General features: G+C 46.3%; 1 protein-coding gene across 1 annotated transcript; it reads left to right on the top strand.

Moving 5' to 3' along the window:
* Window positions 1-154: 154 nt before the first annotated feature.
* On the top strand, window positions 155-27,657 carry LOC142882859 (uncharacterized). The gene is made up of 36 exons (XM_076017565.1): window positions 155-375; window positions 567-724; window positions 2,267-2,841; window positions 5,060-5,080; window positions 5,175-5,237; window positions 8,233-8,286; window positions 8,387-8,431; window positions 8,583-8,609; window positions 9,023-9,067; window positions 9,536-9,580; window positions 10,410-10,463; window positions 12,247-12,315; window positions 12,416-12,484; window positions 13,311-13,379; window positions 14,807-14,875; window positions 16,190-16,258; window positions 17,740-17,808; window positions 17,962-18,030; window positions 18,136-18,207; window positions 18,563-18,631; window positions 18,722-18,793; window positions 18,897-18,965; window positions 19,378-19,446; window positions 19,523-19,591; window positions 20,737-20,805; window positions 21,166-21,234; window positions 21,782-21,850; window positions 22,284-22,352; window positions 23,102-23,182; window positions 23,267-23,302; window positions 23,724-23,760; window positions 24,705-25,262; window positions 25,356-25,603; window positions 25,696-25,909; window positions 26,856-27,053; window positions 27,173-27,657. The coding sequence occupies exons 2-36, from the start codon at window positions 574-576 to the stop codon at window positions 27,178-27,180; spliced, it is 3,639 nt and encodes a 1,212-aa protein (XP_075873680.1). The 5' UTR covers window positions 155-375; window positions 567-573; the 3' UTR covers window positions 27,181-27,657.
* Window positions 27,658-27,944: the final 287 nt, after the last annotated feature.

Here is a 27,944-nt window from a genome sequence, read left to right as displayed (position 1 = left end):
GAGGAGGATGCACTCGTTGCTCTTTCTCCCCATGAATCCCTATTGTACCCTCCCCAGAGTGGGAGTGATTTTTTTTTTTTTTTTTAAGGGTTGGACTTTCCTTCATGCCCCCCACCCACTTTAAAAAAAAAAAAAAAAAAGTGAAGAAAACCTTCGGGAGGATGTGAACACAGTCTGAGATTTTGGAGATGCGGCACTCTCACTGTCGGGTGCCTTCTTGACTGCTCGAGGACACTTGGGCCACCAAATGATGGACTCAAAGTTTCACTGAAGAGCTCCTGCCTACCTCTATTTGCCCTCGAACAACAACAACAACAAAAAAAGACATCTTCACTGCAAGGAGAGCCTGCTCGAGCCGCACACTCTGGAGCCTCTGTGAGTTATGCACTCTTAATTCCTGAGTCTTGTGCCCACACGCTTGTTAAAAGCTCTGTCAGCATCTGCTGGTGTTTTTTTTTTTTTTTTTTTTTTTCCTTTCCGCCCTTTTCAGAAGGTATTTAATTGTGACTGCTCACCTGGCTCTTCATCCCTCTCTCCTCTGTCTTATTTTCCCTCCACCCTCTCAGCGAAGCCATGGCGCCCTCACTGCGCTGGCTCCTGCTCCTGTGGGGACTTCAGGGCCTCTGGGCTCAGGACTTTGACGGCCGCTACGAGGACGAGAGGCTCGCCGCCAGGAGGAGGAACTCGCAGCTGCCGTCCAACGTCATACCGAAAAACGGCCAGTGTAAGTCGATGGTGATGTGACTTGATGGTGAGTGATGGAGGAGACGCAGGCGGCGCCACAGGACGCGACGCTCAACGCGAGCCTCGGCGTGGGACACGGTCCGCTTCGGTGGTCTCTCCGTGAGCCATCCAGCTCCTGCGCGACTTCTCAGCGCTCTGTTACCCAAATGTTTTATTCACACAAGTCTGAGGCAGCACGTTCCATCTGTGACGATTAACCAATTTATCCACAGCCTGCATCACATGCGCAACCTCCCTCCTCACCCTCTTCTGCCAAAGGCTGCAGCGAGAGACCTCTTTCAAAATGTTGCCTCACATTTACAAACTGCTCAACACCTTTCCTTGAGAACGCGTTCGTCCATCATCGGGCTAAGCAGTCGGTAAATCACCTTTGGCCTCTCTGAAGGTTCTGCGGATAAACACCTCTGTCATGAATTCAAATGCGCTGCAATCTGTTGGCGTGCACTACAACACTAGGACTGGATACGGAAGTAGTAAATGAGGCACCTTTGCTGAAAAAAGACGGAGACAATGATGCAGTCTTATCACTTGCTGGTGGTTTTGCACAACTGAAGTATCGACCTGGAGCAAACATGCTTTTTTGTTCTTGGTTTGCATCGACTGGCATTTTTTGAAAAATATTCATATTTTTAAAGTAAATGCTTGCGTGCTGCTTTCACTGCAAACCTCCAGCAAACACTTTTTGTCCCAGCGAAAAAACCAATGCAAACAAAAGTAATCCAGCCGTCAGCAGCAGCAGCGAAGCTCTCCAATCATAATGTTATGATAGATGTATTTACCGTGTGCCCTGCACACCGAGCCCTCTTCTCCTTCAAGTCGGGGCAAGATGCTGCTGCACCCAGCTGTGATACAGTATCAACCCTCGGATCAGACTGCAATTTGCTTTTGCTTGGCGAGATAAAACACGCCACGAGATTTGAAATATGAAAATTGTGATAAGTACGCAGTGGGTTTAGAGAAGATAGGGGAAAAAAAAATGCAAATAAATAAATAATATAATCAAATTATCTTTTAATTATTATTATTATCATCATCAAATATAATCTTATTATTGCTTAATCATTATTATTAAATAAACCTATCATAACATCATATGATTGCCTGCCAGTCAAAAACATTGTTCATTCTGTTGTGTGTGTGTGTGTGTGTGTGTGTGTGTGTGTGTGTGTGTGTGTGTGTGTGTGTTTGCGCCATTTATCACAGTGGATTTGTTCCTCAAACTAGTCTAAGTAGTATTAAAAAACACAAATAGAAAGTTTTGTGACAAAGAGAGTGAAGGAACAGGCAAACAGCCCAGCTGTGGAAGACACTGCTGCATGACTTGTACAATTTGGACAAACATTGTAAAAGCTGATGTTTCTTCACATGTTTTGTATTTTGACTCTCGATTTGCAAAGGGTTCCCCCGACCAGAAGTTAATTCTGTGTTGGTGGGGGGAAGTTATGGAAGCGCTTGGCTTGGTCTTCAATAGCGGTGATGTTTTTTTTTCAATTTTGCATTTTTCTTGAACATTCTTCCCCAGTGTTCGCCGGCGCCGACTGCGGCCTGGAGCTGGCCTTCCTGATCGACAGCTCGGAGAGCGCCAAGGACAACCACGCCCAGGAGAAGCGCTTCGCCGCCGACGTGATGGAGCGCCTGCAGGGCCTGCGCCTGCAGACGGGCCGCGGGCTGGTCTCCCGCGCCGCCCTCCTGCAGTACAGCAGCCACGTCATGGTGGAGCAGACCTTCAAGCAGTGGCGCGGCCCCGACGACTTCAAGGCCCGCCTCGCGCCCATGGTCTACATTGGCCACGGCACCTACACCACCTACGCCATCACCAACCTCACCCGCATCTACCAGGAGGAGTCGCCCGCCGGCAGCGTCAAGGTGGCCGTGCTGCTCTTCGACGGCGTCTCGCACCCGCGCAACCCGGACATCTCGGTGGCGCTGAGCGACGCCAAGAACCAGGGCGTGCGCTTCTTCGCCATCGGCATCACGCCCGAGGCCAACGAGCTGGCCAACGTGGCCCAGCTGAGGATGATCGCCAGCTCGCCAGCGTCACGCTACCTCCACAACCTGCAGGACCGCGGCATTGTGGAGAAAGTCGTCAAGGAGATCGTGAGTAAAAGGGGGAAAATGTTGGAAACATCTATGACCGTTTAGAGCTTGAAAAAAAAAACATTTTTTAATCGATTGATTTACTAATTTTTTCGGTTAATCTACCAATTAATTTTTCAAATCAAAATTCAATTAGTGATTATTTTCCCTTTATTTAATGGTACAGTGTGTAATACTTGGCTTTAGCTTAATATACTACCCATAAATACATTAATACAAGTCTGTAATCTCAGCCCAGTATGGAGTTAGAATGTTTCTCCTATATTTAAGAATGTACATAGAACAAGGGTCTGGCTCCCAGTTAGCTGCCATCTTGCACCGCCATAATTGTAAGGAAGCCTGGTGTGGACAAGCCAGTCTGGCAGACAGTGACTGGTGACGGCTCGTGTCTTCAAATAAATCAATGAATAAGAAGGTGGAAAAGGTCACCTTGCAACAAGCTCGGGGGTGGGGGGTAGGGGGGGAGTGAAAGACACTCTAATCTAAAATGTAACCACTTGATGTCGCTGTTTCTTATTCAAAATTTCCAAATATTACACACTCAACCTTTCATCGATTAATCTAACGATCTAATCTAATTTTTCAATAATCTAAACATTTTTTTTTTTCAATTAGTGATTATTTCCCCTTTATTTTCTTAATGATGAAATATTAATTATTAAATGATGTATACTTCAATGATAGAAACATACAGTTCTTCACATTTCAGCGCATCGTCAATGTATGCAAATTCCTCTGCTCTTCACCAATTGGTAACTTGTTCATCACGCTGAGCACTGCACGTGCTTATACAGAAGTCGCGTTTTCACACGCCCTCTTTACGTAGGTCAGCCCTACCAGCCTTATTGCAATACGCCGGCTACGTCTTTGTTTCGATGTGACGCACCCAAGCACATTTGTTTGCGTCATTTGTTTGCGTATTTCTCACATCGACGTAAACCTTCAACTGACGAGATGTTTGTTTTTTTTTTTTCTCTCAAGTGAGGAGCGCCAATGAAAACCCCCAGACAGCTTTTCATTGACTCGGTCACACCACTGGCGCACGCACGCACGACACTGTTATAAGCGTGGCGTTTGTACATCAGCGTTCAACACCCCCACGACAGGTTCTTCGCAGGTTTCGAGGCCACCCGCCGTCGCCCCCGCGACGCCGCCACCACAACCTTTTGCTTTGGCGCTTGAATTTCCTGACAGATGGGCGCCTCGCGAGGCAGACAGCCGCCAGTCGGATCGCGCCGAAGCGTCCAGCGAGCGCCAACCGCACCCCCCTCCCCACCCCATCCATCCTTACAGCTTCTCCATTGCACACCTGCTGCCTGCTGCCATAGTAACAAGTCCCATCCCTTCCCCGCCAAGGGAGCGTGACGTTTTAAAAATGCTGCTTTCGCTGACTGTGTGCATCCGACAGGGTCTGTTCTTGGTGCTTTCCTGCCATTTCCTGATTGGGATTCATTTTGGTATAAACATGTGAGGCACAACACCCCCCCCGCTCCCCTCCTTCCCACGCGCAAATAAAACCCTAGGCACGTTTATTGCACTAACTGGTTTATAAAACCTTGCTTATCCCTGCCTCTGCATAACTGACGGCCTTTTGCACATCTGCTCTTGTTTAGCTGTTGTATATAGATTCACTCGACTCTTTCTTGTAATTGCCGTACAGTTCATTTTGTTTGTATTGTTTTTAGTTATGCAACAGCATAGTTTTCCTACTTGGACTCAATAAAGCACGATTACCACTCGTACTATTTGTTCTGTCCTATAAGCCCTCGCGGTAGAAATTGGGCCTGACGAGGAGAGGAATGTGCATGCAGGTCAGCCAATGTTGACCCAATGCTGCGCCGCTCTCTGGCTTTCTACGTTCTGCTGGCGTGCCACGGGTTCATGGGAAGCGAGCCCACAAGCAGACGGCGCTCGCACGCCATCTGCATGTCAACAGCGTTCAGCCGAGCCTCGGCTGCCTTTCATCTGATGCGCGTTCTGCATTCAAGCGCCCATATTTTTTTCTTTTTTCCAAATTTAGACTGTGGCCAGACACTTGATGAGTGAAGCATCTTAAAAAAATTAAATAAAAATGAACTCGAGAAGCGACGGCCAGCGGGTCGTGTCACAACAGGAAGTTCGGGACATGTGACAAACACATTTAACTGTTTGAATTTGCTTAGTCTCGCCGTCGGAGGGAGTTCCTGTTGTCTGAATTGTTGTTTTTGTCTCTCCGCAGACGGCCCTGACAGACGAAGGGGTGAGTAAATCCAGCCTGCGCTCTCTCTCGGCATGTTCCTCCTGTCATTGGCCCCCCAGGGACCCGTCTGAATCCTCTTCCTCTGTGTTCAAAGTGTCCCTTGGCCCAGTCGGCGTGTGCGTGTGAAAAGGGTGAGAGAGGACCCATCGGCGCTCCTGTGAGTAATACTCTGCTTACATCGTACAAGTACGACAGACTTGTTGCTCCTTTTTCATCTATTGACACAAATCAAGCCCCTCCTGCCTCCTGCTTCAATATACAACATAGTGTCAGTGATCAGCAGAATTAACAGCAATGTCAGTATGTTTTCAGGTTCATTGTCCTATTTCCAGTGTTGTCATTCAAATACTAATTACTCCTTCACTTACTTTACTTACTCCTACTTTGTTTCATAAGTAATCAATTACTAATTGCTTTAGTTTAAAAAAGATAAAGTAACAGTTGAGAACATCCTGTTTCCTGCACATAACGTACACACTGAACCACAATATTCTAGAGCTTTTCTGGGTCCTGCTTTAGGTTCAGGTTGACTTTATTGTCATTGCACACGTACATGTACAGCAAAACTTTAAGCGTCATTCAGGAGTTTGACACCTTGGAAATGTCCAGTGTGACCTTCAGTCGCTGCCAAGAGTCAAACCGGTTCCATAACTCTACCAAAGATAAATATGACCTCAGCTCAGTTGACTCTCTTGGTTATTTCTAGTGATGTACAATATTGACTTTTTTTTTTTTTTACCAATATCCGATATCCCAATATTGTCCAACTCCTAATTTCCAATACCGATATCAACTGATACTGATATATACGGTCGTGGGATTAACACATTATGGCTAACTTGTATTGTTATGTCCCGGTGGATGTTCCGCATGATGTCGTCAGTTATGAACAAGCTATCTTGTTAGCAGCCAGCCACCACTCTGCTGAAACATACGCGTCGCTTGCTGTTATGCTTCGCTTGCGGTTTGATGACATCATCAAGCGTAGTAAAGACGAGTAAAGCAAAGTGTTATTTACTATTTAGTAATACCAGGAAATTGGAGGAATTCATTCTTTGGCATGACTACTAAATTTGGGAGAAATTTAAAAAAAGTCATATTTTTATAATATTTTTTCCCCATACCGATATTTTCGGATATTAATTTTTAATGCCTTTGTCGGCCGATAATATCAGGAGGCCGATAATGTCCGACTTCCCTGGTTATTTCTTTATTTCTGCGCATGCTAATAAGAGCAGCCCTCTGGTTAGCGTTTCAAGAAATCCTCTTTTTTGACAAGTACGGCCAATGCCTTGCGGTCCCGTCGCTGTTAATGAGAAACAGGCCCCCGGGAAATCGCATCATCGCGTCCACACCAAGAACAAAGCCGCTTGTCCGAAAGAGCCCCGTTCCATCTACAGGCTGTGTCTGTGTCTGTGTCTGTGTCTGTAGCTGGATTCAAACACGCCTTTAATGTTCCAGACACAGACGACAACCCCTCCCCCGTCACCCCACCAAAAAAAAGTGGTTTCACTTTGATCTGTTTCCACGGCCGGGAAAAGAGACTAATTACCCATTTAAAGTTAAATGCCTGAAACACAAAAGCTGCTTCGCATCACGGGCGGCGGCGGAGGGGCGGGAGGAGCGGAAGCAGTCGGCGGAAATGCTTGTGAGATAAGAACACGTGCACACGCACGGAACCAGAGAAGAGCCAGACGAGTGGTCGGGTTGCCGAGTCCTCTCACACATATGCGCTACACAATGAAATCCTCTTCTGACTCACCCCCCTGGCCCCCTCAGCCCCCCCCCCCGAGCTCAACGGCCTGCGTTCGCAAAACTTCAAACTACTTCAAACATGTAGCTCGTGTGTTACTTCACGCTTCAATTACGTCGAAGGAAAGGAAAGAGACCTCTGACACAGCGCGAGGGATCGGATTGAGCGAGGTTTTTTCCGTTGGCCAGCGCTCAAAGGCAACTTGAGATCTGTAATGCTGTGACCTTGCAGGTGTCGAACACATGAGCTGTGCTTCCATCACCCCTAGAACTGCGCAAGCCTAAATATCGCAATAGAAAACTGGTCATGGAAACACCTGAACTTGGAAAAAGCTCTCAAATACGGCTAAAAGGTTTTGACGCTCTCGTGAGGTGGTTTTAGAGACGTATCCATATAGAGATATATCGTCAGACTTTACACGTCAGCTCACGTGACGTACGGGGTCATGTGACCAGTTCACTTCAAGTGAAAACGCGTTATGTTTGGATGGAGGAGGAGACAGAATGTTTTTTTTTTTACAAGTAATCAAAGAGAAAAATGTAACAACCATTCTATTTATACAAAAAAAATTGTACCTCCATCCTCCTCAAAGTGGGGGTATTATGGGACGAGATTTGACTTTGAGAATTACGGCTGTTGCGCTTCACACCATTGAATGGAAACACCAGCAAATCACAATTTTACTTTGTTGAAACTTTCAAAATCATGCTTTTATTTTGCGAAAAACTACAACGCAAACGCAGCTGACTTCAAAAACGACGGACGTCTTGCACTTCTTAATTTCCCCTGGAAGCAAAACTCAGAGTCCATCCACCTGCGAGTGCCGGCCGTCAGTCATGTTGCTTCCCATTGTGTCTACGTTAGCGCTGAAGTTTCCCCAGCTGTGCAAAATTCAGCTCCTTGATGTTTCCCAGTTTGGTGTGCCTTCCTGCTGAGTGAACTCGCCCCAGACCACCTGGCTTGTGTCCCCTTGCAAACACGCAGAATGTAAAACAGAGCACCGGATTTAGCCAGGAGCTCTTTTAGCTTTAAGCACTTTTGCAGGAGGCCGAAAACAGAGGGCTAAGTGCATGCAATGCAATGTGCTGTTCCACTGGATTGAAAATAAAATGTGGCAAAAAATAAAGTGTGAAATAAGAAATAGCTTGTGAAAAAAGCACGCTAACGAGAGAAAAAAAATCCTAAATCGCAGCGGGAGTTTAGCCTCTTCTCGGTCAAACACACTGGTTGGCTTTGGGCCAACATGTTTATTATTTCAATCACCTCACCGTCGAGCTGGTAGTATTGAATCCTGCTGATGCAGAGGTGACGAGCTCTTTCGGTTGAGTGCACACTGTAGCTTCAGCGTCACCCTCGGCCACTTGATGTGCTCTTATTTTGGCTCCTTCCATTCCCACAGGGCAAAAAGGGGCGATCTGGAGAAGACGGCGGCCCCGGGCTGAACGGGCCGAAGGTTTGCCGCCCGTTTCTCCTTCACGACCATTAGCCGCCGTTTCACAAACCAGGGCCTTTGTCTCCGGACACTTACCCGACTAATGGTACTTTTCTGGTAGGGCGAGAGCGGACAGGATGGGTTGCCGGGTCGAGACGGAGCCGAGGTGAGTTCGGTGTGGTCAGGACCGGAGGATGGAGACAGAAAAACGCCTCCATCTCCTCTTTTTCACTGATGCCGTGCTCCGTCCTTTGTGCCCTGTGTGTTTGTTGCCGGGCGTCTCGCTCATTTTCTAACCCAGTGTTTTGTACACACAGGGAAAAGCCGGATACAACGGCGAGAAGGTAAAGTATGCCTTTGACTGTATAATCGCATATGCATCTAAATAGACACCCTGCGGGCTCTGCTAAACAGCAGCCTCTCACACTGATGGGAAATTAGTCACAACAGAATGATGATACGCAGAAGTGATAATGCGCCCGAGAAGACCACAAACACACCAAAGACAAGTAAATGCTGAAATCATGTGGTTTTCCAGCCCACCCCCCATCGCTCCCATTCCCACTTTGAAGTCTTCAAGTGTCTCTCTCCGATTCCTTTTTTTTTTGCCGTGACATTTAATTCCGCTTGCAGCTACAACATTGTTCCAAGATAAAAATCGTCCCTGGAAATTGCACAAGGCTCAGATTTCAGGGTAATTGACGTGCTGCCGAGGAGTTTGATTCCAATGGTTTTTTTTTTTTTCATTCTCTTGCAGGGGGAGAGGGGCGAGTGTGGAACACCTGGAATTAAAGGAGACAGAGTATGTTTCTGTTTTGTTTTTTCTTTCTTTCTTCTTTCATTTTGATGAACTGCTCGCATGCTTGGTCCTTGCCAGCAAGTAGAAAGTGAAGGAACTCAGCCTGAAAGTTTCTGAACCCTTTATTTTGCATCTTCTTAGCGGAAAGCGAATTACAAGCTCTGAATCCTCTTTACCTGGTGAATTTGCTGCACACCTGGAAAAACAGAGGTCTCCCCGCAGTAAATCGTTCTGAGGGGTTGCAGTGACATCAAAACAGCCGTCTTCCTATCGCAGGACCTCATCTTCTCCCGCAGCAAATCAATGATCATTGGAAACCTCATTCATAAACTCTTAGAAAGTTCCTTATGTTCACTTAAAGGTTCATTTTCCTTACATTCACAGGCGGCGCAGATCTTTCCAAGCTTCTTTTTTTTCTCCCGATTGCCATTGAATATGATCGTTTTTTAAATAAAACATTTCGCTCTTCAGGGCCCCGAAGGTACAATCGGACCGAGGGGAAACCGCGGACTCCAGGTAACTTTTACTTTCAACACTTTTCCCTTTCGCCGCTCAAACTCAGGTGCCAGCTGTTGTAAGCAAGGGGGCGGCGAGGAAAGTACACCCTTTCTGTAAACGAGTCTTAAAAACACAGTCATTGGCTGAAGTGAACGCGCTGGGCTCACCTGCTTTCCAAGCGGAGGAATTGAGTCGTAATGCGCTCTTGCCCTTAATGGAAACATTCTTGCGATATGACGCCGAGCCGCGGGCCGAAATACCAGAAATATCGCTGCGGTGCCCGCCGGCCGACCTGACACTTCTGGGGACACGTACACGATCTGGCCAATGTTATCTTCTACATGTTTATTTTTCTCTGTACTGAAAACGTACTCAACAGTGAGCCCAAAGTTGAGATACTCTACAATAACCTCCCTCTAAAATATCATCCACTTTTATATTGGAGTAGATAAGCGCACGCTTCAATAAGCTCCACTTGAAGTAACAACAACTGTAACGATGATGACGATATGTTTGTTACAGAATTCGTATCTTTTAAAAGACTTTAAAATTCAAAAATAATGAACATGTTTTCAAATGTAGGGAGTAAAAGTAAAAAGTCAGAAACATAAATACTCAAGTAAACACAGTACTTATGGTATATTACTATACTTCCCACCTCTGACAGTGACCTCATCAACTAAAGGTCTTTATGTTTTTTTGTTTTTTTTAATAGAACCTGCATTATTTTAGCTTGTAGCTTTTCTTAGTCTTGAAATGAACAGCATTTTATGTGACTCTTGTCAACTTGAGGGTCTTGCTGTTGCCCGAACTGTCTAATGTTTTGATGTGTGCCTGACAACTCCAGGGTTTGCCCGGCCCGGCTGGCGATGTTGGATCTGAAGGTCCGATCGGCAAAAAAGTGAGTCCTTCCCAATACCACCACCACCACCACCGCCACCACCACCACCACCACCACCACCACCTTGAGGCTTTCGAGTCTCCTCTTGGGTCTTTTCTCCTGTACGCCTGGGCAAAGTTTAAGTTCAAGAGCATGAACGTGTCATTCTGACAGTCAGGTCAGTTTGTCAGGATCATGTACGTAGCGTTGTTTCTTTCTCAATCTCGTGTTCATCTGCACCTACGAAGGAAAATAAGTGCCACGGGTTTCATCGAGCGCCCGACATGGACAAGGTGGCCCCCAGCAGAGAGAGAGACATGAGGCCAAACAGAAATGGAAGGAAAAATCAAAACAATTCCTGACATGTTTTTTTTTTTACGTTTTCTTTTTTTTTTTGACATTTGGAATGTCACTCGCGCTTGAATTTATTGGGTGGCCGTAGCTGCAGAAAGCCACTCGCCGCCGCTGATCCATCAACAGCCAGTTCCTGTTATTACCCTGTCAGCCCGTTTGTCTGCATCCCCCTTTTAAGACTCACCCGGCTCCGCGTTACAGCTGCCACTTCTGCCCCGTCCGCCCCGCCCGCCCGCCCGCGCCCCTACCTGGTGTCTAATCGTTTTGGAAGAATGCTTTGCGTTGATTATTTGGCTGCCGTCCCGTTATCCCTGGAACGGTGGAGGAGTAACGTCTGACTCGAGACGCTGTTCTGACTTGCCCTTAAAGAGCAAAGGTAAAGAGGTGGAGGGGGGGGCAGAAGCGCCGGTATGCGCTCGCTAATATTTTCACACCCGCTACACGCCTCGCACACTGCACGGGTACGGTTGTGATTTAGCACCTCTGTACGAGCAACTACGATCTTTATCAATAAAATGTTGACTGGAGGAATTGCAGGACCCGCGGCAATTTAAGAGGGCGCAAACAGGCAGCCATCATGCAAGCAGACATATGTAAGCAAAAAAAAAAAAAACACATGGGGGCTCCTCCAAAAGTATATCAGTAAATATATAATGGCCAGCATCCTCAGCTGTGATTATCGTGTCGTCCTCTCCTCTGACATGGACAAATCACTTTTCCCATTTCCTGAAAATGTTCACTCCTCTGGGCCTCAGACAGAAAGTAATCCATCCATTATACTGATTTCTTTGACTTTGTCCATCTATCGTTTGAAGGTCAAGTGTGTCATATTTGGAGATTTTGAAGAAGAAACGGCGACATCAATTGGTTACATTTTAGATTGCATCGTCTTTCACTCTCTGTCCTCCTCCTGAGCTTGCCAGTGAACTACGCTTTCCCACGCACCCAAAACTGGATACCTTGTCCACCTTCTTCTTTGGTGGTTGGTTGGTTGGTTTACACACTTTTATTAATGTATTTTGTGGCAGTATATGAAGCTTTTACTGTCATAAAAATCATAAATCAAGCTACATTTTCCACGCTGGAACTAGCAGTTCAGGTACTAGCAGTCACTCTTAATAATTACATCATCATTCAAAAAAGAGAAGTATAGAACCACAACATCATAATTTACGGTCTTATGGCCTAAAATCTTACACAGTTAGACATACATGCTCTTAAAAAAATTTTCAAACATTTTGGAACAAGACCAAAAGATAAGGGTGTCATTGGCGCTCAAGCTTCCACACTGCCTCCAGTGATGTTCCGTTAGCGTTAACCTCTCTTGATTATTATGGGAATCAGCAGTATGTGGCATTAAACCCATCCTACTAAATCACTTTTAATGTATTTTTGTTTTATGTATTTTAGTACATGACACCTGCTTTCCCCCCCCCTCCCTCCTTCACAGGGAGAACGGGGACTTCCAGGGCCATCTGGTATCCAAGGGGAAACAGGGATCGGCCTCCCGGGACCCAAGGTGCAGTTTACCGCCCCATTGTTCCAGAACGCAAAGCGGCAAAACATGTAATTCCACTTTTACGTCTCAACCTCATGTCATCATCATCTGTACCACACAGGGTGACATAGGCATCCAGGGGCGCTCCGGGCCACCCGGTCCTCAGGGAGTCGGCGAACTTGGCCCTCTGGTAGGGAAACCAGCGGCGCCCACACACACTGATTATCAAACTCACAGCGGGACAAAATAAATGGCAGTAAAGTTGCATCTGCAAAATTACAGTGAAGCAGCCACACAAGGTTGAAGGTGAGGAGTGAGTTTGTTTCCCGCCTGGTGCTTCAGCGACAGAGCATACAAACAGAATGCAGCTGGACGTCCTCTGGCATGCCTCGGTAGTTGCTGTTTGTCACAATATGTATTTGGAAAGGGAACTTTTCAGGCCACAAACTGTAAAGTACCAGAACTGGAGTATTGTTGGGCGGGAGGGCTTCTTCACTTGTACAGCGCTAATGTTGCTCACCGCTGATAATTGACTTAAAAGTTCCATCTCATAGCCATTCCCAGGATTGCATTTCTGCGTTCTTACATATTATAGCCTGTACTATTGTTGCAAATGAAGGGCACTTTTGGCTATTTCAACCTGTTTTTGCCCAATAATGCTAAACTGACACTAACACTAACACTGACAAACACCTATTTGTCAGTAGTGCGACTCGAACAAGGACCGTGTCGACTGTAACGCAAACATTAGTCGCCATCCCATGATTGAATGCAGGAATGCAGTTTGTCCCACGTGCGCATTTCTTGCGGCTTAACTCGAAACATGACCAGACCAGCACAACCCCATTAAGACTTAATGTTGTGCCTTACTTCAATACACAACCATTGTGGGGAGGCTCAACGTGCCAGGGACACCTCATTATGGCTGCCAAGCTGTAATCAAACTAATAATCACTGTTAATGAAATGTTCTTAATTGGCAATGTGCTCATTTCCTTCATGTTTGATTTTGTCCAGGGGCCTCAAGGGCCACAGGGAGTCCAGGGAGAGAGGGGACCAATAGGAGAAGGCCTACCAGGACCAAAGGTAGGTCGTTGGGTTCAGTCATTCAGGCTCTTTTGTCTTTTCCAGCGAAGCCTTTCAAGCACATTTGACACTCTGGACTCCACATCTTACCCCATAACGCCCGAAAACCACAGTGCAAAAACACACAGTCGCATTTTCCCACAATCACAGGCTGGTATGGCATCAGAGGGATGTTGTAGAAACAGTTTAGAGGACAGTTTGGCGCTGTCACCTGTTTTTTCCTTTCCTTTTTTTCACTCCCTTCCTCCCCGGGAGACTTGACCGCAGACTCGTTCCTCTCCTTCTGCGGCATTCATCGCACGACGTGCCCCGACAAGCCGCAGATAACTGGAGCTCGGCGCTAATATCACAATTTTCCACATCATCAGCACCCCCGCTGGCGCACGCAAACCGGAGGCGGGTTGATTATTATGAGGATATTCAAACCTTTTATCCGAGGAAGACGGGAGCAGATGAAGTTGTCCGCGTTCAACTCGGTCCCTCGAAGTGCCAAAATATCTCGGGGGAATTTTTTTCAGAATCACGCCTGCCGTAGCGCCAGTGACCATCTTCCTTAAATACATCTCAGCTTTCTAAAACTCTCACTGTCATGCGGGTCTATTCGTTTAATATCTCTTTATTTAGCGTTGTCAAAAATATCGATATGTCAATTTTTTTTTCAATACTGAAAAATAAAAACAATACGATATGACTTCTCCGTAGTGTCGATATATATATCGGTACTACGTGGAGGCGACGTGTGGCGCCGTCAACATCCCCCCTCCTCCCAGTGACGACACTTCCGTGGTTGCTCGTATCAAAAATCTTACCGAAAATCGATACTTTTACAAATAGCGTATCGAAGTCTGCAATCCAGTATTGTGACAACACTATTAGTATTTTAATTTAAGCGTGCTAAAGAGGGAACCTCTGGTCTTCTTAACGTGTTTCTTTTTTCTCTCCCACTTGCGTCGTGTCTTTTATTGCGCCCTCCGTACTTTTCCCGGCATTTAAAAAGAGAACGAGCTGTCTAGACGCTTGACGTGGGGCTCAAGCGAGCGGAGGCTGAAAAAAAAAAAAAAACATGCTGGGGAGTGGATGAGCGTTTCAAAGCGATCCCGCAACTCGCGCTGGGGGGGGCCTTGACGTGCCGCGCGGTAAGCGTTGACTCGCACGCGCCGACAGTCGCCCCGAGCTCGGCGCTCAGACGTCAACGCAAACAGGAATTCAAAGAGAGACGCTTTCTGCCCAAAACCTCAGTCAGACGGCGGCCGTGATGAGCTGAGCCTGGATCAGATAACATCAGCGGAGAGCCGCTTCATGTTTTGTGTTACCAGAGAGGCCCGAGACAATTTTCTTGGCCTCCTTGCATGCTGTTTTTTTCATTTTTGCAGGAGCAAAAATTCAGCCCTGTCTGTCTGTCTGTCTGTCTGTCTGTCTGTCTTCAGGGTCAGCGAGGCTTGGATGGGCCGCGGGGGCCGAGAGGACAGCCGGGCGCCGGAATCAAAGGAGACAAGGTGCAAGAGAGCAGGAGGAAAAGAACGCACGTCTCTGCTGCTGGAGCCTCGGCGTGCACGGAGCGAGATTAAGCTCCTCGCCGCCCGCCGCTCAATGCCTCCGACGCGGCGTTAGCTCGGGAGGTCACGGCCTGCGGGTGACTGGCCAGCGGAGCGGGAAAAAAGAAAAGAGAAAGCTTTGCATGGCGTGGGAGGATGCGAGATGTCTTTCCCAAGAAGGAGATAGGGAGAGCCACGCCCCAAACTCTTTTGATTGGTCCCTGCAACGTCTTGTCTTCTTTTATGGTAATCGTGCTGATTTCCCTTGGCGTTTGCTACTTGGAAAAATTAATGACCTAGTAGTAATTTATAGTACATCATTTGGAATGATGATTAATAAGCAACCAACTTGGGGGGTTTCTGCCAACTTTGTCATAATGCCAAGTTGTCAACACTGCAATTGGCCAGGAAGTGGAGACTTTGAAAGTCCACTTTTGGAGGTTTGGGTTACACGTATGAAAGACTATATACAGTATGTAGCCTAAGAAATCTAGGAATATGTATATATATATATATATATATATATATATATATATATATATACATATATATATATATATTACAATTATAGCACCTTTCATTCAACAGGAAAAGTACAAATGATTGACAAAGCAGAAATGAAAAGTAAAGACATCAAACAAAAAAAAAACCTTTCAAACGAAACACTTTGAAGACAGTGCGGACATGAATAACAGCACGGAAATTTAAAAACCAGAGTGAAGAAATCTTTGCTCTGGAGTTGTGCTTTATGTTGTCCACCGATGCTACATATTGTCTCAAGTAAACTGTTGCGTCTAGCGTGTATAATCAATATGATTATCCTTCAGCCACCAAAGGTGGCGCACTGGAGGTAGAAGTGAGAGACTTTGCAGCGACCCGCCAAATGAGTTCGGGTTAGTTTGAGCCTTGGTTATCCCTTTTCCCCCTGGGGAAAGAAATCTCGCTGGGACGAGCACGACTTCACAGCTTCATGTGAGCGTTATCTAGCCGTGCCGTTGCGTCAAGGTGTTTTCGTCGCCTTTTGGTGCAACCTTTGCAGATTCTCGAGCAGTCCGACGCTGCCGCACATTGGAATAAAAAGACCCAGCATCTGTTTTATCTTGCATTTTCTCCCCTCTACAATTTGCGGTAAAGTTCAACGGAAGTAATTACGACAACGACTCTCGCCGCGCAAACGCACAAGCCGCCCCCCCCGCGTGATGTACCGCGCTCTAGCATCAACACTCGCGTATTGCTAATAGTCCTTTCCACGCATGTTCTTGTCTGCACCTGCAGGGGGAATTCGGGCCTCTCGGCTTCCCAGGGCCCACGGGCCTCCCAGGAGCAGGCATACAGGGAGAGAAGGCAAGTGCTCACAGGTTTCTGCTGCTCATTATTCCTCTATGCAAATTCCCTACATATTGCACCCGGCTAAATATAGGCTTCATGGACATTACACAAAGACGACGTGTTGAAAGCGCTTCTCGATAGATAGAAAGATAGATAGATAGATAGATAGATAGATAGATAGATAGATAGATAGATAGATAGGTAGATAGATAGATAGGTAGATAGATAGATAGATAGGTAGATAGATAGATAGATAGATAGGTAGATAGATAGATAGATAGGTAGATAGATAGAAAGATAGATAGATAGATAGATAGATAGATAGATAGATAGATAGAAAGATAGATAGATAGATAGATAGATAGGTAGATAGATAGATAGGTAGATAGATAGATAGATAGGTAGATAGATAGAAAGATAGATAGATAGATAGATAGATAGATGTACTTTATTGATCCCAAATTGGGAAGCTACTCTGTTGTAGCGCTAACAAAACAGTCAAAAAATAAACTCTATACAGTAGACTCAAATCAGTCTATTCTAACACCATCTGTGTCAGAATAGACTTTTTTTTTTTTTTTTTAAGCCAAAATGGCGAACTGGAAGACTATAGCTCAGAAGGCAGAGCGGGTTGTCCAATGAACAAAAGGTTGGCGCATCAAATCCCGCTCCATCCCAGTCTGTCGTTGTGTCCTTGGGACAGACACTTAACCCTAATTGCTCCCAATGGGGCTGGCAGCGCCTTGCATGGCAGCAGCCACCCATTGGTGTGTGAGTGAATGAGAGGACATTGTAAAGTGCTTTGGTGTACCGTGAAGGTGCTGGAAAGCGCTATGTAAGTGCAGTCCATTTACCACTACCATAATGTAGTCTAGTAGCCTGTAAGTTGCATTAGCGTGAGCACCTGCGAGAATGCAACACATCTCCACCCTCAAGTGTGTAATATTTGGAGATTTTGAAGAAGAAAGCGCAACATCTAGTGGTTAGATTTTAGACTGCAGCGTCCTTCATTCTCCTTCCACCTTCTTCCTTGTTGGTTTTTTGAGGGGAGCCAAAAAAGAGGTCACCATAACTATGAAACACGCTTTCGGGCTGGATTGTCCACACCAGGCTTCCTTAGAAATATGACGGTGCAATATGGCAACTAACTGGGAGTAAGACCCTTGTTCTATGTGTATTCTTATATAAATATGAGAACCGTTCTAAGAGAAGGACAACGAAATTGCTTCTATTGTACTGCGATTATACATGTTTATTCATGTATTAATGGGCAGCACATTAAGTTTTTTACCAATATAAAAATGTTAAATAAATCCAGCCAAATATTACACACTGGACCTTTTTGTGATTTTAAATGCAGCACAGGCTCATGAAAAAAATACAACCCTTTAACAGATCATCTCGAGTGAGACAAGACGATGTTGCTCTTGAAGCCAAATTCTTCCACTGCCAATTGCTATTTTTGCCACTTCACAACTTTGGTCGTTTCACTGCAGGGCACAGAGGGGCCGAGGGGGGCACCAGGGGTCAGAGGTCCACCTGGCGTGGGTCTTCCTGGGCCCAAGGTTTGCACACATCTCCGCATTTCTCCACAATGAAAGACTTTTGCTGTCATTTGCTTGGAAAAAAACAACAATCTTCAACTATCTGTTTAAAACGTTAACACAAAATGATATCACCGCTGCTGCTGATCAGTAACGCCGTGTTGCCGACCACAGGGGGAACAAGGTTTACCAGGCGAAGCCGGCTCCCCGGGCGAGAGAGGCACCGGAGAGCCCGGATCCAAGGTGACTTTCACGAAACGAAACGTAGAGGAGAAAAATGTTCTTTGCTGCCGCCGCTGTCGTTGTTGTTGTTCTCACTGGTGCGTTTCATTGCGTCGCTCTCCTCAGGGGGAGCCTGGGACACTGGGGATGTCCGGTTTGCCCGGCCTGCCCGGGGAGGACGGAGCTCCAGGACAGAAGGTAGTTCAAATGAGCCACAACTGTTCAGATGAGCAGCATATACAGTGCCAAGGGAAGAAAAAAAAAATGAATTGAAAAGAAATAAAGACGAAAAAAATGAAAATAAAATATTCATAGAGCAAGAAAGGAAAGCCACTAATTATATTAATAATATTTATATATTATGGTTTCATTGAGATTCAAGTTGAGTCCTTCGTTGTAGCTTGTGGTCGCAAAGTTTCTGTACATGTAAATATTACATTAATATCTGGACAGTTTGATGATTTACAAATAATTTACACAACATCGAATATCAATCAGTGTTTTATTGCACCTTTGTGAAATGTGTTTTCTCTGTGTGTGTTTGTCCCTTCAGGGGGAGCCAGGCAGCTCTGGTCCAAGAGGCCTGGAAGGCTCTCCTGGCATCGGCATCCAGGGGGAAAAAGTACTAAAGCGTCTCTCCCTTTAGTTTTGTTAATGTTAATTCAGCCGTATGAGGAGCTGTTGATGTGTGACTGCTGCGGTGGCCTTTCAGGGCGACCAGGGCCAGAGAGGAATCAGAGGCCTGACCGGACCGCCCGGCGTTACCGGACCTTCGGGACCAAAGGTCGGGGCTTCTCCAGCCACAGTTGGCGAAAGTAACACCCTTGACGTTGAATCTTGATTTTTACTGGAATGTTGCTTTGTCCTCCTCCCCCACCCATCGCCAGGGAGAAGTGGGGTCTGCGGGCAGGGGGGGCTTACCTGGTCCGCCCGGCCGCTTCATAGCAGGGCCCAAGGTGAGTGTTCTTCAGGACCCTTTGCAACACACTGTAGTAGTGTGGAGTTTGAATTCCGCGTACTATTTCAAAGTACTTGTACGACTGAAGCAGACAATTTTTGGTGCTTCTTGTGCCAATATTGTGAGCATATTTTATCTCCGGAGACATTTGGAGACCAGACTGATCCCAGTCAACCCCACTCTAGTGATTTATCACCCTGTTCTATTTGTCATGTTAATGGATCGAAACGTCGTTGCCTACTCTTGATCAGCGGCCAAGGGCTGAGGTTTTGGCCCCGAGGCGTTTTCGTGTTTTTTTTTGTTCCTGTTTGCATGTAATACAAGCAAGATTCTCAGCACATCCAGCGATATGAATTATTTGAAGGACTGATAAACGAGCAGTGGCTAATTCAGACTGTCATGTTTTACAGGGTGATATTGGCCCAAGTGGTCTTCCTGGTCCAATAGGAGAGACTGGCTACGGGCTGCCCGGTCCAAAGGTGGGAAGTCGCTCTTGCAGGGAGCTGACAGGCACCAGTGGCCACCATTTGACCCCCGATGGCTGATTGTTTGCAGGGTGATCGAGGAGAAGCAGGTCCGGTCGGTCCACTCGGCCCTAAAGGAAACGGTTTCCCCGGCCCCATGGTGAGAAAGTGATTTCGACACACCCATTCACTTTTTTCCCCCCCGTCCAAACCGCAAACGAGACAAGTTTATTTACCAGACTTGGAGCGGCTGTGTTGGATTTTGTGGTGAAGAAAGCTGTGAAGGAGGGAAAAAAGTGACAGTTCTGGATAAATACTAAAGATCTCCTCACAGTTCCCAACCCAGACTCCAGTGGAGCAGCATCACACGACTAGATTAGAACCCCCAAAACTCTATTGATCTCCTGAAAATAGCACATCTATCAATCTGTTTGCAGCGCTCAGGTTAGCGACCTTCTAAAACCAGAAGCTCCGTTGTATTTTCCACCTGTTTGAGGTCTAAGAACAAGGCGGCTGCGAGACTTTTTCTTTCTTTCACGAATAAAGCTTTCATTGCAACATTCCTCTCTAGCTGCGTTTCCATGATAGTTTTTCGCAAAATAAAAGCCATGTTTCTAAAATTTCAACAAAGTACAGTTGCCATTTTCAGGTGTTTCAGTTGAATGGTCTGAAGCGCATAAGCTGCAATTCTCGTAAAGTCGGAGGTACAAAACCTTTTGCGATAAATCTGCATTTCAATGATGTTTGCTGTCAAGAATAGTATTTTTTTTCTTTGATTACTTTTCGTAATTTCGTCTCCTCCTCTGTCCAAACATAATGCGCCATTTTCACTTAGAGTGAACTGGACATGTGACCCCGTACGCCACGTCAAATTTTTCGCAAATGCGAAAAAAGTGTTTTCCTGACACTTGCGATATATCTCTCTGTGGATACTTCTGAACAACCACCTCATGAGAGCATCAAAACCTTTTAGCCGTATTTTTAGAGGTTTTACGAAGTTTAGCTGTTTCTATGACCATTTCTTCTTGCGATATTTAGGCTTTGCGCAGTTGCAGGGGTCATGGAAACACAGCTTCTGATTGTTTTTGGCCCCACATTAATCTCAACATTTTCAATCCTCCATGACGCACTGAAGGGTGTTATTGAGGTCTTTTTTGTTAATGGATTTCATTTTTTAGGACAGTGCAAATGTCCTTCTGAAGTCTCTTCTGGTCTGCCAGCAGTATGAATATATATACATATATATATATATATATATATACATGATCTATTCCTATTCACGAATTGTGCCTCCGTGTCTTCCAGGGTCCACCTGGTCTGCCGGGACTTCCAGGGGAACCTGGCCTTGAGGGCGTGGGCCTGCCTGGGCCAAAGGTGGGCTGTGCATGCTGTGCATGCTGTGCATGGCTTTTGTCTGTGTTCCCCTCTTTCGACTGCCTATTCCACCTAACTTCACAGGAAACGTCGAGTTGCAGTTAAAGTCTCAGCTTTAACCGCACGACAGTGTTTAATGTCAACGAGTTCCTTAATGTGACGGATGTTTTCTCTGCGGCTTCCAGGTGACGATGCAAAAGCGGGAATCAAACCTAATGTGCTTTTACGCCGTCAGAGCCGAGGCAGATGCCACCGCGCCGTCCCCTCCAAAGCTCTTTTGTCTGCATTACGCATTTGCGCGGAGCAAAGGCTCGTTAGTGCGGTAAAGTTTTAATTGCTCACATGTCGTCTTCTCTCTAGGGGGACATCGGATTCCGAGGCTTGCCCGGCTCACCGGGACCTCCAGGTGAAGGCAAGCCAGGACCTCTGGTACACCATCGCCTCCCTCTTCACTCGTCTGTCTTCACTTTGTTCTAATTCTAAACATGCATGGCAGCAAAAATCAAAGGAATCCATTTGTGAGACAGTTCAGGGGAAAAAGCGAACCAGGAGAAGCCCCGCCTCCTGAAAAAAAATCACTCCCAGATTCCCCGGTGGACTTACTGATGAATTCTCTCTCGGGGAAAGAAATGAAAAAGAAAAAAGCGGAGCAAAACAAGAAGGAAGAAAACTAGCTTTGCTTCTCTCTTTGTTTGTATAAATATACGTTTTATTCATGTGCTTTCATTCATCTTCTCACTTGCATGTCATAAAGGTGCAATTTAAACACTTTATGTTTTTTATACGTTCACTTTATATGTCGATATTATCTACATAACTTGTAAAATAATGCAGCTGTCAACATGATGTAAATATCTTGGAGGGGTTTTTTTTTAATAAAGCCTTCTGTTCCATTCCATTCAATTCTATAGTGTTTAAAACATCTTGTTCTTCCTCCAGCAACTTTGAACCTATTTTTGTGCGTCCCTCCCTGCAGGGTAACACCGGTCGGCCCGGACCTCCGGGGCCCACTGGGCCGCCAGGACAAGGAATTCAAGGACCCAAGGTCGGTTGCGATTGACTTCAAGGGACAGCTCTCCCCAAAATTGCATCTTCTAATCTGTTTATTTCACCGCACGTCAACGTGAGCCTTTTTCTACGACTCGTTCTTGGGTGTCAGAGGCAGAAATTACAGCATCAAAAGACAAAGACAAACACACGGCGTCTCCGCTCCGCCAGCGCTGCGCCACCCAAATTGGACATGGCAGCCCAATTTGACTTGAAACCTGCAACATTTCCTCCCAAAATAGCCACCGTGGCCTTTTTATATTGAGACACGTTCTCGTTTCTTATGCACTCCAGAGCTAAAAATAACCAGCTGATGCCAAACAGTTGGCTGTCTTGCTCTCCATCAACACCCTGGTGGGAGTTTAATTTGGTGTGAATTGTCCATCGCTCGCCTGGGACTGCAAGCCACTTGTTTCCTGTGTTTGATGCAGGGCGAACAGGGGCCGAGGGGCATGACGGGTCCGAGGGGCCAACTTGGAGAAGGTTTTCCCGGAGCAAAAGTGAGTCGGCATTTCCTTTGTATGTTTTATTTCTATGTATATATGTAGTATATGTATATATACAGTACCGTTGAAAAGTTTGGGGTCACTTGTTAATTTCTGCATTGAACCCAATTCTAACCTGTTCCATGAAACAATGATCTTTAGTGCTCTGCGATCATTGTGAGAGCAGGAAAATCAGTCAAGATGTGCTTCACAAGTCTGGGAACATTTCAGTGTTTCGTGAAAACCATTTTCACTGTCTGATTAACAGTGATTGAAAGAATTCCAAGTGTGAAAAATTCTGTGTGAACACACCAGAAGTCGGCCGTTTTAAAGAGCCTAATATAAAATGGTTGGTATAGTTTACTATTTTAAGGTTTAGTTAGTACAACAACTAAGTGTGATGACAATGCAAATACAATTTCCTTTTTTTTTTTTTAAGCTGTTTTAAAGCATTCGACTTGTGTCATGATGGCTCCATATTGCACATTTGACATTGATTCTCTAAAATCAACTGTCAAAGCCATCCCATAATGTGTTCAGGACACCCTGACTGATTTCTGTGCGCTGGTAATGATCTTAGCGCATTCCAGTGGATTATTTCATGGAACTGCTTAAAATGGAGTTGGATGCAGAAATGAGGCATCCACCCCAAACGTTTGAACAGTACTATATCTAATTTATTTATTTACATGTATATGTAAAAATGTATGTATGTTTGTTTTTTCCTCCCTCTTCACCAATTTGCTGAAACTGCTGTGTGTCAGGGTGACCGCGGCCTGAGTGGCGAGAGGGGGCAGAAAGGCTTCAGAGGGGATCTGGGAGACACCGGGAGTCCCGGACAACCTGTAAAATAAAATAAAAAACCTCGCCCACACTTGAATGACCAGAGAAAGAGAGTTTCTAGGTCTAACTGCTCTTTTTTCCACCAGGGACGAGCAGGCGCTAAAGGCGAAGCGGGCATCACTGTGAGTGTCCTATCACATATTACTGGAACGTCTGTAAAAGCTGTTGGGGTCCCAAGTTTTTGGGATGTTTTTCCTGGATTTTTCCTCAGTAGATGCACTTAGCAGTTGTCAAACAACACATATGTAAATGCATTTTATCCCAAAATGTGGTTCTTTTGATGGACTGTAAACGTTTTTTTAGAGCACAGTGTGTGTAAAAGCTGTCGAGGTCCCAGGTTGTTTGGATTTCTTTGCTGGGTTTTTCCTCAGTCAGTGCACTTTGCATCTCCAGCTGTCAAACAACACATACGTGAGCGCATTTTACCCCCAAAATGTGGTTCATCATGACAGAATGTAAACATTTTTAGAGCACTATCACCTTATCAATGGGCTCACACAGTGTGTGTTTGTGTGTGTGTGTGTCTGTGTGTATTTATTTCAGAGGGAGGACATCATCCGCCTGATCAAAGAGATCTGCGGTAATGTGCCTTTTGATCATTGCACTGTTTATCCTGCTCAGTCAGTATTCATTGCTGCAGCGCACATGTTACCAGAGAGCAGGGGACACCAACCTTTTTCAAACTGAGAGCTGCTGCGTGGGTACTGAGTCACAACCAGGGCAACCAGTTTGCTGCGCTCTCCTGAAATAAACGTTCTCAGTTAGCCTTCAGTTATATATTATTAATAACGATACTAGCTGCGTTTCCATGACAGTTTTTCGCAAAATAAGAGCGATATTTCAAAAAGTTCGACAAAGTGCAATGGCAATTTGCAGGCGTTTCCATTGAATGTCGTGAAGGTCATAAGCCATAATTCTCGTCAAATCTCGCGAATTACTCTATGATTTGCTTTTGTTGGTTTACGTTGGTTTGCTGTTAAGAATGGTTGTTATATTTTTTTTCATTTATTTCTTAACAAGCTTTTTTCACTTGAAGTGAACTGGTCACGTGACCCCGTATGTCACTTCCACTGACGTGTAAATCCGAAAAAAGTGTTTCCGTGACATTTTTGCGATGTACCTCTCTCTATATTGACACGTCTGAAAAAAACACCTCATGAGAGCGTCAAAACCTTTCAGCCATATTGAGAGGTTTTCCCAAGTTTAGGTGTCCAATTGACCAATTTTTTATTGCGATATTCAGGTTTTGCGCGATTTTAGCGGTCATGGAAATGCAGCAACTGATCTAGGTGAAGATAATGGTTACGTCAATGAGTCCTCAATAATTATCATCAATGACTTAGCAAGGTTGGACAAAATTGAATGTTAGACGCAGCTCAACTAGTTGTGCTATATTTAGAACAGGTCTGCGTCGACTCGTGCGGTCCTTGGTGACCTCCGCCCGTCCCATGCAATCTGTAAATCATCAAAGTGTTGGTGAGGTAACTCCTTGAGCGAAACCATTCGATGTGCCGTGACTTCCAGGCTGCGGCATCAAGTGCAAGGAAAAGCCCATGGAGCTGGTGTTTGTGGTGGACAGCTCGGAGAGCGTTGGCCCCGACAACTACGAGATCGTCAAGGACTTTGTCAACGCCCTGGTAGACCGGGTGACGGTGGGCCGCAACGCCACCCGCATCGGCCTGGTGCTCTACAGCCTGGAGGTGAAGGTGGTGTTCAACCTGGGGCGCTACAGCAACAAGCAGGACATCAAGCAGGCCATCCGGAGCGTGCCCTACATGGGCGAGGGCACCCACACGGGCACGGCCATCCGCAAGGCCACGCAGGAGGCCTTCCACGGCTCGCGCCTGGGCGTCAGCAAGGTGGCCATCGTCATCACCGACGGCCAGACGGACAAGCGCGAGCCGGTCAAGCTGGACCTGGCGGTGCGCGAGGCGCACGCCGCCAACATCGAGATGTTCGCCCTGGGCATCGTCAACACGTCGGACCCGACACAGGCCGAGTTCATGCGCGAGCTGAACCTGATCGCCTCGGACCCGGACGACGAGCACATGTTCCTCATCGACGACTTCAACACCCTGCCAGGTGGCGACGTCGCTCCCCCTCACTTTTCCCCACTTTTCAATGAATTCAAACCGTGTGAACCCGTTTTCTTTTTCTCGCACCTTCTCCGAGCAGCTCTGGAGTCCAGGCTGGTCAGCCAGTTCTGCGAGGACGAGAACGGAGCCCTGGTCTACAACAGGGTGACTAACGGCTACAATGGCTACAGGGGCAACGGCTACAACGGGAACAACGGCAACGGCGGCTCCAGGTACGGCAACGAGCACAGCACCGGGAGCGGCGGCGCTTCGACCGGCACCGGCGGGAGTCGAGTTGAGTCCGGCAACCGTGGCAGCAAAGGATCCGGATCCGGCGGCGGTGCACACGTACGAAGCGCTCACACGCGGTTTACGGTTTACACACGGAACGCCTCCAAAGAATTCATCGTGACTGTGACGTCACACTTTGTCCCCACCAGGGCGGCGGCGGAGGGCACCACGTGTCGGTAGAGAGTGGGAGCAGGGGGACGGAGCGCGGGGACACATTCAACCGCCACACGTCGGACCCCTCCAGGGATCAGTCCACCCACGGCCAGGGCTCCTCCTCCTCATCCACCTCAAGAAACGCTACCGTCTCGTCCTCGGGTGTGACTGTTCAGCACGGCGCTGAAACGTGGCCGCCGGTTCCAAGAGGTATTTTGTTTCCCTTCGGCATCCGACGTTTCCTTCCCTTGGTTAGATTTGCCGGGGTTTGAAGGTTTACAATCAAACCAATAGAACCCCTTCGAGCTCATTGGCTACTGTCTGTTTGAATGCATCCAAACAAGAAAGGAAAGTTTGGTTTTGCTGGGGTTTTTTTTTTTTAACTCATGGCCACTCAAGGTAATGCAGCCAAAATCCAATGGGTCCCAAAAAGTCCTATTCACATGGACCACGATGCATAAATAAAAGCCTGTAAAAACACGCAGCAGCTAGTACTAGCACCAGAGCTAACAATAGCGTCAGAGCACCAAATACAAGTAAGCAGATTTGCCAACTCAAATATCAATATGCGATCAAAATACCATTCATTATTAATTACAAAGACTGTAATTAATTTGATACATTTTTTTAATCATGTCCCACCACTTTTAATTATAATATAACATAGCCGTTACTTTGTGCTGCTTTGGCACAATCATTTGCAAGAAACAAGCCTTTACACTCAGTTTTTTTATTTCCACTTGGTGAGACCTCGTGCATGGAAATGCTTTATTATCTCAGCAGCCGAGACAGCCTTCAGCTGGCGTCAGACACTTCAGACACAGCACCACGTCCTCCCGTTTTGCATTTTGCAGCAAATTGAAATTCCTCATTCCGGGAGATAAAAGATTTGCCCAGCAGGGGAGAGTTCAACGGCCGTTCGGCCCTCTTTTCCTGGGGACATCGAAGCAAAGTATTTCTGTTCCTCTAAATTCAGGGGGAAAAAAGACATCATTGTTTTCCTCTGTTTTGCGTGATACCACTCAAGCATTTGAAACAAAAGCAAACAAAATTCATTCAATTCAAATCAATAGGCTTCCCTTTAAAGCCGTTCAAAATGTGCTTGGATATCAGACGTAGGTGAGTAATTTAGATGTTTTTCTCCCCACCCCCACAGAGACCACACCGCTGGACCCCCGATGCCACATGGTCCTGGACCAGGGCACTTGCCGCGACTACAACATCCGCTGGTACTACGACAAGCAGGCCAACGCCTGCGCCCAGTTCTGGTACGGCGGCTGCGGCGGCAACGGGAACCGCTTTGACACGGAGGAGGAGTGCAAGGGCGCCTGCGTGGCGCTCAGCCGATCAACAGGTACGTGAGCGGCCAAAAAAACAAACAAACAAACAAACAAAAATAAAAAAGCAACTGTGGAACACTTACCGGTTGTGACCATCTCCTGCTCCACCTCCTTGTTTTTTTTTTGCTCCTAGGAGGCTGAATAAACGCAGCAGCCGTCCTACATCCACTGCTGGAGACACTCGGAGGAGGGGCAGCTATCACAAGCCATTTGTTTTGTTTTTTTTTGTTTGTTTTTTACAGGAAAGTTTCTGCGTCAATCTCAGGAACACACACGCACACACACACACATGCATTTCAGGCACCGTCCCCGTGCCTCCTCCGTCAAATGGGCATCCTTTTCAAAACAACGGCATTCAGAGAACACTGATACCTCCGCTTCAAACCCAGGCACTTCACTTTGACGCTCCTTTCCGCGCATTTAGTTCACCTCACACAGAGGTAGAGAAGGTTTGGACCCACCTTCTCATGCATTTTTTTTTTTTTATCTTTACAACTTTCCACACTGCAGACATCAAATATATGAGCAAGATATATGTAATTATGCAGCAAAGAAAAACATGGTAAATAACTCTAAATATGCTTTTCCTAAAAGGTGGCTATTTTGAAGAATTTAAAATGTAAAACGTCTGTGAGTTGTTTTACACTTTTATTGTTTCCGACATAATTCCATGTGTGTTCATACGTAGTTTTGATGCCTTCAGTGAGAAACTACAACGTCAATAAGTTATGAGAATGAAAGAAAAGACATTAAATTCATAGGGTGCGTCCAAACTTTTCACTGGTAGTGTATATATATTTTTTCATTACCCGCACACCTTCGCTGAGTGTCGCCCTAACGTCATAGGGGCAAAAAATAGTTTGCTTAACGTGGCTCGCAAATAGCCCCTACGGCGCAATCACAGG

Source organism: Nelusetta ayraudi, unplaced genomic scaffold (assembly GCF_046127955.1).
Source record: "Nelusetta ayraudi isolate G7.1 ecotype Tasmania unplaced genomic scaffold, CSIRO-AGI_Nayr_v1 ptg000006l, whole genome shotgun sequence".
Taxonomy (NCBI): Eukaryota; Metazoa; Chordata; class Actinopteri; order Tetraodontiformes; family Monacanthidae; genus Nelusetta; species Nelusetta ayraudi.
Note: the sequence above shows the minus strand (reverse complement) of the source record. Positions and strands in the feature narration are given on the sequence as shown.

What these genes read in the sequence shown, in the direction of transcription:
- LOC142882859 (XM_076017565.1), top strand. Translation starts at nt 574, where the DNA reads ATGGCGCCCTCACTGCGCTGGCTCCTGCTCCTGTGGGGACTTCAGGGC. An exon ending in CATACCGAAAAACGGCCAGT is followed by an intron (nt 725 to 2,266) that starts GTAAGTCGATGG and finishes ATTCTTCCCCAG; the next exon opens with TGTTCGCCGGCGCCGACTGC. An exon ending in CTGGAATTAAAGGAGACAGA is followed by an intron (nt 9,068 to 9,535) that starts GTATGTTTCTGT and finishes TTCGCTCTTCAG; the next exon opens with GGCCCCGAAGGTACAATCGG.